Source organism: Sinocyclocheilus grahami, unplaced genomic scaffold (genome assembly GCF_001515645.1).
Source record: "Sinocyclocheilus grahami isolate Dianchi unplaced genomic scaffold, SAMN03320097.WGS_v1.1 scaffold306.1, whole genome shotgun sequence".
NCBI lineage: Eukaryota > Metazoa > Chordata > Actinopteri > Cypriniformes > Cyprinidae > Sinocyclocheilus > Sinocyclocheilus grahami.
The window spans coordinates 1,802,413-1,816,704 of record NW_015505485.1 but is presented as its reverse complement, the minus strand read 5'-3'; the positions used below and the strand labels follow the sequence as shown (position 1 = coordinate 1,816,704).

At 35.6% G+C, this 14,292-nt stretch overlaps 1 protein-coding gene across 1 annotated transcript in view; it reads right to left on the bottom strand.

Annotated features, from left to right (window-relative positions):
* Positions 1–12,384, bottom strand: part of LOC107601465 (adhesion G protein-coupled receptor F5-like) — a 15,195-nt gene extending 2,811 nt beyond the window's left edge. The window contains exons 1-16 of the mRNA XM_016293647.1: positions 12,372–12,384; positions 9,317–9,463; positions 9,052–9,210; positions 7,326–7,344; positions 5,666–5,726; positions 5,328–5,340; positions 5,056–5,196; positions 4,661–4,816; positions 4,490–4,539; positions 2,387–2,445; positions 2,085–2,221; positions 1,768–1,986; positions 1,446–1,676; positions 671–817; positions 351–550; positions 53–232 (exon numbers count right to left, since the gene is read on the bottom strand). Coding sequence (XP_016149133.1) covers positions 53–232; positions 351–550; positions 671–817; positions 1,446–1,676; positions 1,768–1,986; positions 2,085–2,221; positions 2,387–2,445; positions 4,490–4,539; positions 4,661–4,816; positions 5,056–5,196; positions 5,328–5,340; positions 5,666–5,726; positions 7,326–7,344; positions 9,052–9,210; positions 9,317–9,463; positions 12,372–12,384 — 1,932 coding nt within the window. The remainder of the gene's footprint in view (positions 1–52; positions 233–350; positions 551–670; positions 818–1,445; positions 1,677–1,767; positions 1,987–2,084; positions 2,222–2,386; positions 2,446–4,489; positions 4,540–4,660; positions 4,817–5,055; positions 5,197–5,327; positions 5,341–5,665; positions 5,727–7,325; positions 7,345–9,051; positions 9,211–9,316; positions 9,464–12,371) is intronic.
* Between the last annotated feature and the right edge of the window lie 1,908 nt (positions 12,385–14,292).

Here is a 14,292-nt window from a genome sequence, read left to right as displayed (position 1 = left end):
TATATATATATATATATATATCAAAAGTGAGTGAAATGGTTGAAATGCTTACTGCAAGAAGGTTCTCGCCTAGTGGAATGTTTACGGATGCCTTGTTCATAGTTTCAAAAACAGAAACTGCAGTCTTGACATCACCAAAAGTGTTCTCACCGTCTTCAGCTGTGTTATTTTTCAAGCTCTGAAAGATAAACTGAGCACCTTCTTGTGTTGCTCCTAGTCCTTTTTCAAAATACTGGAGAGAGATAAAAATTAGACATTTCCACATTACAGCGTGCACAGTTCAGATGCCATAGTTATGTCTTCAAGTTTTAAGTCACTCAGCATCAGTCACCGCTTCTAGATTTGCATACCTTTGCTTGCAAAGCTACACTATTCAGGACTGCTTTAACACACAGAGAGACTTCTTCCCCCCATTTGTTTCCAATGCATTTGCGTTTCATTAAGCCCTGTCTCCCTGTCGCAGTGCAATCTATAATGGCTGTTTCATTATTCTTTGTTTTTGGCCATTTTCTCTCTTCAATGTCTTCCTCTGCACAAAACAGGTCACTGGCTATAAAAACAAACAAACAAATGAATCATCCAAACATTCGGTTTTTACTTTACCAATCACCGAGGGGTTTTGTACAATGGCATACATTTGCATTAGTAGAACATGACTTTCAGTACTTACGGTAAATGATTGCTACTCTTATTGTGCGATTTCGCAGCTGATTCAAAGAGTTCTCTAAAGTACAACTGGCCTCAAGTGAACTTGGTTTGCCTTCTGCTAGACATTCAACAGTGAATTCTGTTGTGTACTTGACTATTCCATTGTGTTCTGCAAAAAATGGGTAGCATTTGTATCAGTGTTCACTTCCAGTTATGGATAAGTACAATATTCAGGTAACATATGTAACAAGGGTATCTTAAAAATGTATGGATCTTATAAAATTAGATCATGTCATGTAAATGTTGTTTATCACATGTGGATATGCTCAAGTTTGACAACCATAAAGTGTCCAAGTACTTATTACTATTTATTACTTATTACTATTTATTTAGTTATTTATTATTTTTACAGTAGCCTATAGTTATATATTGTATCATTTAAAACCAATATCTTTTTTATTTTGACTTGTTTTTCTGATGAAAGGACATTCATTCATTTTAAAGTGTGACATATATCTAACTCCTTTTTGGGGCCCCTGCAAGGCACATTTTTGAAGTTTGCACTTCATGAATGAGGAATTTCGTTAGAGCTGAAACACATTTGAACAATGCTTGACTTGGAACATGATTACATTTGATCACAATTATAAAAACTGTCAATTATATATGTTTACATAAAAATAATATAAACCTTGTGCGACTTGCAGACTCAATTGATTATTTGCTCTATAAAGATAATAAAAAGTCAGCTTCACGTTCCATTGAATGAGAGATTTATAATATAATTATAGCCTTACCTTCTTTAATTGGTGCGATTTCAACATTTTCGAGTTTTAGCATGGCTTTGTAGGTTTCAGTGCTGTTTTCAATGGAACATGAGATGCTAACTTTGGTGGATGATGATTCAGAACAATCTGCAGTTTGTGGATTGCTTGTCACATTAATGACCTCTGGCAGCAGTGCAATTTGAATAGGCGCTATGGCCATGTGGGCTATGTCCCCAGAGACAAAAAGGCAGCTGTATATTCCTGGAATATCAAGAAAACGATAAATTAGCACAGCATGTCACAATATAGTACATGGAATCCTGCTTTATTCATATGATTGCATTCAACACACCTGACCAGTATCCATTTGTCTTCAGCAGTGCGACTGTTGAGAGCTCTGTACAAGTATCTGACAGCTGCACTTCACTCCCTGGTCCCAGAATCAATGGCTCCTCATCCCCTCTGAACATCTGCCACACGCACTTGCTCATAACTTCGATACTGGTACAGTTCAATTGTTGTCTTGAATTATAACACACTTTTCCTGTAGGTGCCTCCATGTATACCATGCCTGCAAATGATAAGAAAATACTGTGGTGGTAAAAATGTGGGTAGGAATGGCTGGATAGACTGAACAAGTGACCAAAAATACTGGTGGCAGTGTTTTACCTAGAGACTTAACACTGAGACTGTAAATGGTTGGATCCGTCAACAGCGTAGAAATTATGCTTTGAACTTTGGGGGTGGCAAACACAGAACTAAGAGACACTGTGAAATTGTGAGCGTACGTATTTAACCCTGTGTGACTGTGTGACAAAAGAGAAGAAACATGATGTTCTTGGTTAGAAATAATTGAAGATGGCATCAAAGAAGAAATGAAAATAATAAAGAGTATTCCAAGTCTTTATTACTTGATTTAATTTCAGCTAAAAATGTCAAATAAAATGAAAATGATAGGACAAATATCTCACATGGTGCTTTGGACAATCAGTGAGTTGAAGGCATTTAGCACATTAAAAGAACTCAGCAGCTGAAAAGCAAATGTGTTAGGATGATGAGTAAGAGCTTTGTCATAAATGAATATATAGCTGCTCTGTATTTTTAGGATTACATAATCTTTTCACTTCAGAAATATCGTATTACTTTATTACATGGCTCTCTTTAGTCAGTTGTGCCATCCAGCACTTCACAATACTAGACACAATCATGTGTAACTGGTGCTACTTTTCTGTCTTTCATATGGACCCTTTTCACAGAGTTTTTTGTATTTTCATTTTTTTTTTTAACTTTTGCATAAAATGACAAAAACTAGTTAACATTGATGGGAGTTTTTTTATTTTGAAAATACAGATTATGTGGAAGTGACAGTAAATCTGACATCAATCTCTCTCTATTTTTTCCCTCTTTTTGAAAGTTGTGAAAACACTATTGTGGGGTTATTCTTTTGCTATTTGTGACCCTGTACCACAAAACCAGTCATAAGGGTAAGTTTTTCAAAATAAATACGCTTTCCATTGATGTATGGTTTGTTAGGATAGGACAATCTTTGGCCGAAATACAGCTATTTGAAAATCTGGAATCTGAGGGTGCAAAAAAATCAAAATATTGAGAAAATCGCCTTTAAAGTTGTCCAAATTAAGTTCTTAGCAATGCATATTACTAAACAAAAATTACGTACTTAAGACTGGTTTTGTGCTCCAGGGTCACATTTGAGCAAATGGAAACTTCTGCTGCTGAGAAACCCAGAAATGTGAAAAAGGTCAATTTTTTTAATTAATTTTTTTTCCTGCTGACTCTTTTGTTTTGTATTGTTCTGTGTTATTGGGCAGGGCTTGGCAATCTGGGCAAATCAGAAGCAATTCTCCTTTTTGTATTACAATTCTTGGTAAAACTTTAAGTGTCCCAATTCACATACTTGATTTTGTGCCGTTTTGTAGTATAAATAGTGTGAGTAGTGTGTTCACACTGAAAATTCCAAAAAGAAAAAAGGCACTTTAAATACCTGGATGATGGACTTAAATAACCGAAAAAGTCAAGTGTGGAATGTTGGACACTTCATGCACTCAGCTGTCGCAACTTTAATTACGAAGGGGATGGGGCTATCAGACTCCAATGTTGAATGACAAAATAAACTTATATAAAACAACATGGTTGACTGCATAGTGCATAAGTACAAACTGTGTAAGTGCATAGTACTTCATTTGGGACACAGCTTTAACTTTAAGGATCAATTTTTACTATTTACTAGCATGCATATTACTAGCATATTGGCTGTTTATTAGTTAAAGCACGTATTTATGCCTTATTCTGCATGGCCATATTTTAGATCCCTTAATTCTAGCCCATACCTAAACTTAACAGCTACCTTACTATTAATAAGCAGCAAATTAGGAGTTTATTGAGGCAAAGCGTAGTTAATAGTTAGCTAATAGGGAAAATTGGGCCTAAAATGTGACCAAATTCTTTAAATTAATTAAAATGAACCCACAATATACAACTGACCAGAGACCAATTTAATCCATTAACCACATCAATTTACCAGATCAGAGCCATCTGCTGGCGAACCATCAGAATATTGAAATGTTTCGAAACCAAGTTTCAAAACAGTATGACATAACAATGCCTCATTTGAAGAAATCGCATGGCTTGGCAAGTTTGACACAAGCTCCGTACCACTGAATCGCAACAAAAAATGTTACTAGGCCATTTGTACTGTATTTTTTTGTAAACTGCTGTAATTTTAGTGGAAGCCTTAAGATAGCATACAACAAAAATGATTAACTAATTTCACTAATATCATCTCAAATCAACATTTAGGTTCCATGTCTTTATTTATGTGGTGTGTAGCCATGTAATAAGCAGGATAATGTACGGTCTTTGGGTCTGTCATCATTGCAAAATAAATCCCTATGTGTCAGTGTCTTGACCACTGTGTGGGTTTTTATTTTGCTATAGTGACCAGCTGACTGTACATGATCTCTTACGTATTTAATATTATATTATTAATTTCCGTAGCTGCTTACAGATAGCATTTCACAATGATTTATCACTTCAGTTTTCAGATGTACACGTACCATGGTTTTGACATCTGAGGAGCTCCCAGTGAGCATGCCAATGAGTGAAACTGTAGGATCGCAGCAGTGAAACAATCATAAATGTTGTCCAGAATTTCACGTGTGCAAATTATGAACTGACTTTAACCTACATTTTTGACTTAAACATTTTTTAAACTTTTGACAACTTACCATTCACTTTGGGCAGACACAGAGGTGTGTAGTCTGATACATTTGCCACACATTTTTCCACATTGCAGCATTTATTTACATTGTCACACACAAGATTGCTCCAAACATAGTCTGGTCCACACCAGCATGTTGAATTTTGGCCAATTATCTCACACTCTACAACAACATATATTAACACAATAACTTTACAGCATATTTATTCTGTAAATGAAATGTAATCTGTAAAACTGGTACTTTTTATGCATTTAATTCTGATGCATAAAAGCCTAATCCTATTTCTTTTTAATGTTCATTAATGTCTATCCTGAACATTTTTGATACAGATAGACTTGTGAAAATAAAAGCGGTGCCAGAAAGAATAAACTATTACTCTCATCATGGTAGATTTAACTTACCTGCTGCTATTTCAGCGTTTGTGATAGTTACCCCTGTTGTATCCAGAACAGTCCCTATAAGTCCAGGCAGATGGACTGCGACATTTAAAGTTTTATTCCCCTCAATCATGACCTCTGCCCAATGGGTCACCTCTGCGGACCCTGAAAACAGATACATTGTAAAATTATAAATCTGTTGCATGTTTTATTTGTGTGTGATATAACTCTGTATAGTTTGTGGATTTTAAAACTAGATTGTGGAAAGGACTGTGTCTGGTCAAATGAAAACTTACCCACATATGAAGGCTGTTGTGTAACAGAAGAAGAAAATAGTCAGTACTTTTGTTCTGCTTCTGCTTTTTAGTCATAAGCAAATGATCATGTGTAACAACAAGAATAAATTTCTTACAGTATGTATTAGAAAACATACAGAAAATACTGTAAGGCGTTGACAATACATTAATTTGCAGCACATAGGTGATGACTGTGGTGTTTAAAAATTAATTCAATGGCATGATCATCAGTCAGAGCAGTATGTGATACAGTATGTGACATTCAGGCAATTATTATTGATGATTTGTATTATTCAGGATAAAATCTGTTGTCTTGTATTCTGGCTTTATGAACTTACTTGGCTAAACACAAATAGTGCAGCAAAAAGCAGCATTCCTGCACCAGGGAGTGTCTTGATCCTAAGGAGGTTGCATTGAATTTTTATTAAAATAGTCACAAACGTAGTCCTCTGAAAGAAACTTACAAGTGAAACCTTTCTCTGAACTCAAGTGAAATTGTTCACAAAATATCTATTAATAAAAATGTGAACTATTTTATAATACTATAAACTGAGGCATGTAATCTCTCGCTTATAAACCTAATCAAATTGCAAAAAACACAACTTCACCAAAGCTAAATGCTGCCTTCAAAAACACCAGCAAAATACATTCACATGGGACATTTTTTTTCAATAATTGTCACATAAACTGAACAAAGATCTCACATATCAAGAAACAAAATTATGATATATCGTTTGAAGATCCAAAATAAAACCCTTAAATTCAAAAGATTTAATTTATTGAATCCAAATGACACAATGAGGATTAAAAAGATCAACATATATTGTAAGATGAGAGTATATATCTATTGTAAGATGAGATTTTATTTTTTTTAAATAAGAGCCTTAATATTCTTATTTAACTGCTTTGCTATAAAAATATTAACTAAAGATTATATGAACAAAAATACTGACCTTACAATCTGCATTTTAAAAGAGATGATCAGCAAGTTTTAAGCAATATTATCTGTCATAACAACATGTTCCCTGTGAAGAACAAGTTTCCAGAGTGAAAGGTGGTGCTGAATGAGAATTAAGGAAAGCTGACGAATGCAGTGGGGCTGGCAAAAGCTAATTTACAAAGCTCTCGCTTACATTTGCATTTTACATTCCCCAAGTCCATAGGCCACCTGGATAAGTTAGCACACAATAGTCATTGCTTCAGACTTTCCATTGAGATTTGGCTGACAAATGTAGCTCAGAACTGCATGCTTTGTCCAACTATGTTTGCTAGATTGCCATTTGTGGCTGATTTAGATAAATCATTTTCTGCTGTACTTTTAGAAATAAGACTTTTAGAAGTTCTGCTGTTTCTGAATGTCGAATACCGGGTGGCTGGAGTAAGAAATTGTTCCAATTCAAGCTTCTAAATCGTGTGATAAATAAAGATACAAGACACAATTCAAATTAACTGTCATTTTAGTCATTTTTTTGAAAATAAACTCAAAATGGCCATTTCAGCCCATGGATGTAAAATCCTACTTCCAATCTGAAAGATTATATTTGTTCTCAGATCAAGGGGAAATATAATTTTCATATATTAAACTTACTATATCTTCTTTCATTTGTTGTTTTAAACCTCCAGTGATGTGGTTATGTTTCCCCGTTGTGGTGACCACTACCGCATCCAGCTCATCTAACCCACATATGACTACGGTAATATGTGGTAACACACAGGATCTCCACTGACCATGTTTATTCAGCATGAAAACACTGAGCCTCATTATTTGGCTGTTGTGGAGAACATGAATATGGACAGTTGTGTAATGTTATGAAAAGACAGTTTAAAAGTGTACAATGATTATTAGTGGATTAAAAGCATTATAATCAACATGCATCACTGTTAATGTGTATGGTTCCCTTTCATGGGAACTTCGAACTGCGTCCTCTAGGGGTCGCTATGGGGAACGCCTCACACAATACAAACTCAAATCAAACTACTGTATTATTTACATCATACATTCTGTGTCCAAGTACAACTATAGAGATTCAAAAGGTTTTTCTCATCAAAAAGATACTGTAAACATGACTACTGTAAGTACTGATTACACTACAGTAAACATACATTAATTTAGTAGAACATGTAATGAAAGTAAAGGCTTTAAGAACAATTTATTGTTAGGGAACACACTTGCAAATTAGTGCCTTATTTTCTTCAAACGTATTTGTTTGTTAAATAAGCGTCCATGGAAATGTATCTGTTTTGCATGCTCATTCAAAATGACAAAACATGCCAATAAAGGTTAGTAATTCCATTCAAGAAACCATGTAAAATGTAAGATGGTATTTTGTCCTATCATTTGTTTATTTCTTATTGATTTATCCTATTCTATTTATAATATTCAAAGGCAATGTAGCATTCCATTCAAAGCTGCAACATTGTGTGAGGTGAAGCTGAATGAGAATGTTTCAGTGTTTACCATAGCAATAGCTTGTATGTTAAAGAATAAGAATAGGAACAGTGCATGTAAAGAAATCAATTTAAAGGGGTCATATGACGTTGCTAAAAAGAACATTATTTTGTGTATTTGGTGTAATGCAATGTGTTTATGCGGTTCAAAAAACACATAATTTTCCACATAATGTACATTATTGTTGCTCCTCTATGCCCCGCCTTTCTGAAACGTGTCGATTTTTACAAAGCTCATTGTTCTGAAAACTGAGGTGTACGCTGATTGGCCAGCTATCCAGTGCGCTGTGATTGGCTGAATTCCTCAAGCGTGTGACGGAAATGTTACGCCCCTTACCAGACTGTCATGTTGTGTCCTGGCGCGACGAGACAAAAACAATAAAACCCATTATAAACGAGGCATTTGTTGCATCCAGTGGGGACATAATTACTGATTATAATGACTTATACTGTGTTTTTACGCGTTGCGTTGTGTATCGTGCTGCGTAAACATAAAACAATGTCTGTATTTGTGATCGGAGAAATGACAAACAACAAGCGCTACTCTACACTGCTCAAAACTCACGTTTGAATCATCAGTGGCAAATTCTTTAAATATGAAAACGTACTGTTTCACACAGGCTATGAGTCAGAAGAGCCAGATTGTCCTTGCAAAGTTGGAATTGCCCCACTTTATAGAAACAGACACCGGCATTGTAGGCTAGTACTGTCACATAAACCCCAAACTCTCAGCTAACTCTCATGCTTATTGGTGTCCGTTGGTAAATTCAGTCAAGTGTTCACGATCAACATAATAAAGAAAAAATTTAGATGACTAACTTGTAAGGCTAGTCTAAGCTGTTTTTGGAATTGACTACAGGAGTCATCAAGCAAAAGTAAGTCCATAAGAATAATTTTTTTCCTTCTGTTTAATGGAAATGTACATTCTTGTTGTGCAATTATTTTTAAATGATCTTTTAATCTTTAATCAGTTTTCTATTACTGTAAACAATAATTATTTTGTGTTTGATGATAAATATATTCAGTTAAAAATAAAAACTGACTGAACTAAAAAATAAAATAAAAACCTGTGCTATCATTGAAAACAATATGACTATATTTGTTTATTTTTAATGTTAAGCCATTTTGCCCCCACATTTGTTGTAAGGTGAGATTTATCACAATATGTTTCACTTTTGAAAATTAAATTGAGTAAAATAAAATAAACATTGCCTTGCTATAATAGTTATGTATTCTTTCTTTATTTTTTTGCTGTTTCAAAAATTTGATTTCTCACCTCTCTGGCAAAGCGGACCCTCTGAAGGGAGAGCTTGAATACATCCACAAGTGCCTCCCACAATGCCATCACACACCTGATAGGCTCTGCAGGTGTCATTGGGCCAAACGTGATTCTCCTCACACTTGCACTCATATTCAGTTCCATTTAACCCACACACTGTAATAGAATGGGATTCATTTATCAGTGTTCAAACTGTCAGTTTCTCCTAATACTGAACACATCTAAGTAGGCTATGTGACATGATAAAACATTCTGATCTCACCAGTATTCATGTCAATATCTGTGATATTTATGCTGTTTCTCAGAGTCAAAGGCAGGCTGATATGTCTGATGAGATTCCGTAAGTAGTCCACCAAGAACAAGTCAAAGAATCTCACATCAATGTCAATCACGTACTTAGAAGGTAGAACTGCAAGAACAAACAGAAGCAGGTTGAGCATATTATATTCTTATAATGACAAAAATAACGGTTTTAAGAAAAAATCAAAATAAAAAAATCCAAAATTCATCATTTATGTCAGCATTTATGATGTATAAAGTTTAATCTTAGTTATACAATATTACAGAAGCAGAGCCAGAGATCATACCAGTAGTTATGTTGATTTCTGTAATGTTAGTGCTGTCACTGATTGTGTAGGGCAAACTGAAAGACATCAGAAGATTCTATTGATCTGAATTTCAATCAGATATTCAGTCAAAGGTAGAGTCACTGTAGAAAAAGAGAAGAAATGCATCCACAAATTATGACTGTCTTTTACCTACAAATAAGATAATCTAGGTTTGTAGAGGGAAATTATAAATGGATTGTGATGTTTCAGCTCATAAGATTTAATGGCATTTTTTTAACCACTCTATTAAGAACACTCACATATGAAAGTTACCATAATTCAAACCTTTTTATGCTCTGACTGCCAAAATGTCAAACTAGAGGATGTAGAAAAGGATGTACACTGCATGTAGACACAAATTATTTTGTTTGTGTTGATTAAGTCAGTGGTTCTTAATTCCAGTCTGGCGACCTCCCACTCCCCATAGGAAAGAAAAATCAAAAGTGAGATCTCTTTAACATCTCAAATATTTCTCCTAGACAGAAATGAGGTTACTTTAAGATCGAATGGAGATTTTAGCTTGAGTCTCTTGCTTCTCAAACTTGTCTCCTGAGACAAAAACTCTAATAAAACTTCTAACAAAGTCTCTTTAAAGGGGTCATATGATGCGATTTAAATTTTTTCTTTATCTTTGGAGTGTTACAAGCTCTTGGTGCATAAAGAAGATCTGTAAAGTTGCAAAGACTAAAGTCTCAAATCCAAAGAGATACTCTTTATAATAGTTAAGTCAACCACGCCTGCCTAAAAAGGCTCGTTCTAACATGCCCCCACATACCTACGTCACTATGTGGGAAGATTTGCATAACGCTGCCCAAATGTTTATTCTCACTGTAGTATTGTTGTTGCCGTTGCCATGTCTGAAGAGCTGTGTTTCGTTGTGAAAGCGAAACTACTTTGTTTGGCCTTCCAAAAGAGGACGATATGCGCTTTGTCATGCCTGGAGCTGATCCATGCTGGTCGCTGAGGAAATACTTCAACTTCATGCTGAGGATCGCCGGATCAGCTTTCACCATGGACGAAGCGGAGTCCAGCCCGGGGTCTTCACATGTGGTTGCCGCAAGCCCGCCGGCCGCTCCTTCGCCGAATCCGCCGCCTCTACTCACTCTAGCCCTCTGGCTGTTCCTCACTTTAACCCCCGGCCTCTGCTCACTGTAGGCCTCCGTGTGTGACGCTGTGTTTAGTTGTGAAAGTGAAACTACTTTTTTTGGCCTTCCAAAAATGGACACGACTAGAAATCTCAACAACATAAAGCACTGTGCTCAAATATTTCTCCTAGTCTAAAGACTCTGGTGGTCTCATATTTGTCTCCTTTAAAGTTTTAGAAGAGATCTCAATTAAAGGCTATATTCAGAGAGAAACTATGCAGAAATAAGGATAATGTCACTTTTTATAGGACGATGTTTATGTACTTAGGCACATAATTTGTTGTTGGAAATAGTAATGTACCGGATGCCTTAATCAAAACTGATTTACAGAAAATGTAACCCTGGAGCTTTCTTTGCTGAAAGGCACATAAATGGCTTATGACTCAGTCTTGATTATTAATTGACTAATTTGATTATTAATACATATTAAATGGTAGACATGTTTGAAATCATATTGAGGCATTTGACTTGGTGCACACTTTGTAAAGTTATTGAGATCACTTCTGAAATTTAGAGGAGACAAATGTGAGAGCTCTCAAGTCTTTAGTGTAGGAGAAAAATCTGAGCACAGTGTGTAATGTTGTAGAGATCTCTTCTAAAGCTTTAAAAGAGACAAACGTGAGAGATCCAGAGTCTCTATACTAAAGAGAAGAATCTGAGCACAGTGTGTGATGTTGTTGAGATTTGTTTGAAACATTGGAGGAGACAAATATGAGACCAACAGAGTCTTTAGATTAGGAGAAAAATCTGAGCACAGTGTGTGATGTTGTTGAGATCACTTCTAATCCTTTAAAGAAGACCATTGTGACAGTGCTAGAGTTTTTTTCTCAGGAGACAAGTTTGAGAAGCAGGAGATTCAAGCAAAAGTTTAAAATAAAATATGAAATAAAATAATACAAAAACATAAATTTCTTTTTATCATGTTATTTGATCATGTAATCATGGCTTCAATTTGCGCTTTATTGCTATAAACTTTTAATATTTAAATGGGCTTTTAATGTGTAACTATTTAATTCCTAATGAAAATTAATATCTTAGTTGAAGTTAATCTAAAAAAGACAGGGATCTGTTGGTTTTCATAAATGGTTTGTTTTTATGTTCTTCTAAATAAACTTCCCCCTACCTCTAAATCTATACTCGTTTCTGTGAAATCAACCTTTTCCACAACACATTCATGGGTCAGCAGGACAGCTATGATAATTCCTGTGAAGTACTTTAATATTTGTCCTGTATCTGAGAAATTGAAAAATTAAACATATTAACAAGTAAACATATATCACATAGGATATCAGGAAAAACAAACATTTATTTCACTTCATTTAGTCTTTAATTTAGAAGATTAAAGGTTTCAAAATACTGCACGACTTCTGTCTCATTGAATGAATCATCTAAACTGACAGTTTTCAGTGAGATATCATAAACAAAACCAGAAAAAAAGTCATTCTATCAGAACTAAAACCTTTTTAAGGCTCAAGTGGTCTGGGATAAATGAGTACAATGTCTTGCATGATAGTATTTTTGTGACAAAAGTAGTGAACCAAGAATATTTTGTAGTTTACTGTACCTTGACTAGCCATATTTCTCATTGACGTACGTTGGTCAAAATCACTTCAACATTCTTTAGAAGACAATTTTATGGCTCATCCAGACACCTGACATTTATAAAATAGGAAATTCTGTCATATAAAATCAGAGAACAATGATAAAACTGAACAATGGGGGGAGGGGGTGCAGGGAGGGCAGGGTGTCAGTCGATTGTCTAAAAACAGCTGAAGATCAGGGCCGATTATATCCTCTCGATCAAAAGGGGAACAGAATCAGAAGAACTTTAACTCATATACTGTGCAAAGAAAATGTCTCTTGTATAGAATTTAGGGTTGTTGAAGTTAACGCGATAATAACATGTTAGCCTAAATCTCACTTTAACGCAAATCAATTATTAAAAACAACGTTAGGTTCTATTTGACCCTATAATTTACCCTTACTAAATGGGTTAGCCCATATTTGACCCAAAGATGTGTTGAAACAACCCAGCATTTCGAGTGTAAATTGAAATAATATCTTTTAAGTAATAGTTTACCCAAAAATGAAAATTTGCTGTTAATTTACTCACCCTCAGGCCATCCAAGATGTAAATGATTTTCTTAAGGACAATATTTATTTATTTATTTTTATCTGGTTTTAGTATTGTGTTTGCCCTGGAGAGTGTTGATTTGAAACTCTTTGAGGATCTCCTGAGGATCGATCAGTACGCTCACAGTCAGGTTATTATCTTTTCTTTTTCATCTCGGGTTACGCAGGTAAATATGGTTTCCTGAGAAATTAGAAAGAAACACTGAGAAGTGGCGTGACGAGGGCACAATCATGTGTCCGGTGGGGGTGTTGGCTGTACCCTCCCCTCCCCTTCTCTTCTCAGGGAAGCATGGTTACCTATGTTACCCGAGACTTTCTCTTTCGAACTCGCAATGTGTCCGACACTACTGGGAACAGAATACCCACTATACATACAATGGCAGAGTTCAAAGGTCTGTTAATGTTAGCCAGTCAGCCAACATACCTTTAACATCTCTATAGGAATTTAATTCAAACCTGCCGTTTATTCAACCCTGTCAGATATGAGTCTGCATCCCGTGAGGCCATAGCTCCAAACAAGAAGGCAACCAATGAGAAAGGATGCAGATTTATGCAATCCTACTTTTCACCAGGGCCCAGATACGGGTATCTGTGAGAGCTGAGGACTCAGCAGGATGCCCCTCAGGAGGAAGGGAAGTCCAGGCTCTCACGAATTATGTGATCCAAACAGACTGAGATCAGATTGAGGGAAGCACCCCACCCACCTGAGTGTACTGTCAACAGTTATAATAATGCCAGCAATGTTAAGGGGTTTGCCTGAACCAAAAACAGAACATTGAGGACCCAAGTGAGAGAAATCCCAGTAGCAGGGAATTAAATTTTTTTTTACTATTTGCAAATAATATTTTAAAGGGGTCATATGATGCGATTTCAAGTTTTCCTTTCTCTTTGGAGTGTTACAAGGTCTTGGTGCATAAAGAAGATCTGTAAAGTTGCAAAGACTAAAGTCTCAAATCCAAAGAGATATTCTTGATAAAAGTTAAGAGTCAGCCACACCTACCTAAAACGTCTCATTCTAACATGCCCCCACATATCTACGTCACTATGTGGAAATATTAGCATAATGCAGCCCAAATGTGCACGCAAAGAAAGAAGGCGTGGTTTCAGGAACAGCAGTAGTGTTGATGCAGCCGTGCCAGGGAGACTGTGTTTCAGTGCGAAAGCAAAAGCACTTTATTTGGCCTTCCGGAAGTAGATGCAATTAGGAATCATTGGTTAAGATGTATTTACAACAGAACAGCACAACCCAGATCTTCAAATTTGTGCAACGCATTTGATGGATGACAGTTTTTTTAACCTAGAAGAGTACAAAGCTGGCTGTGCACAAAGGCTATTTCTAAAAAAAAAAAAAA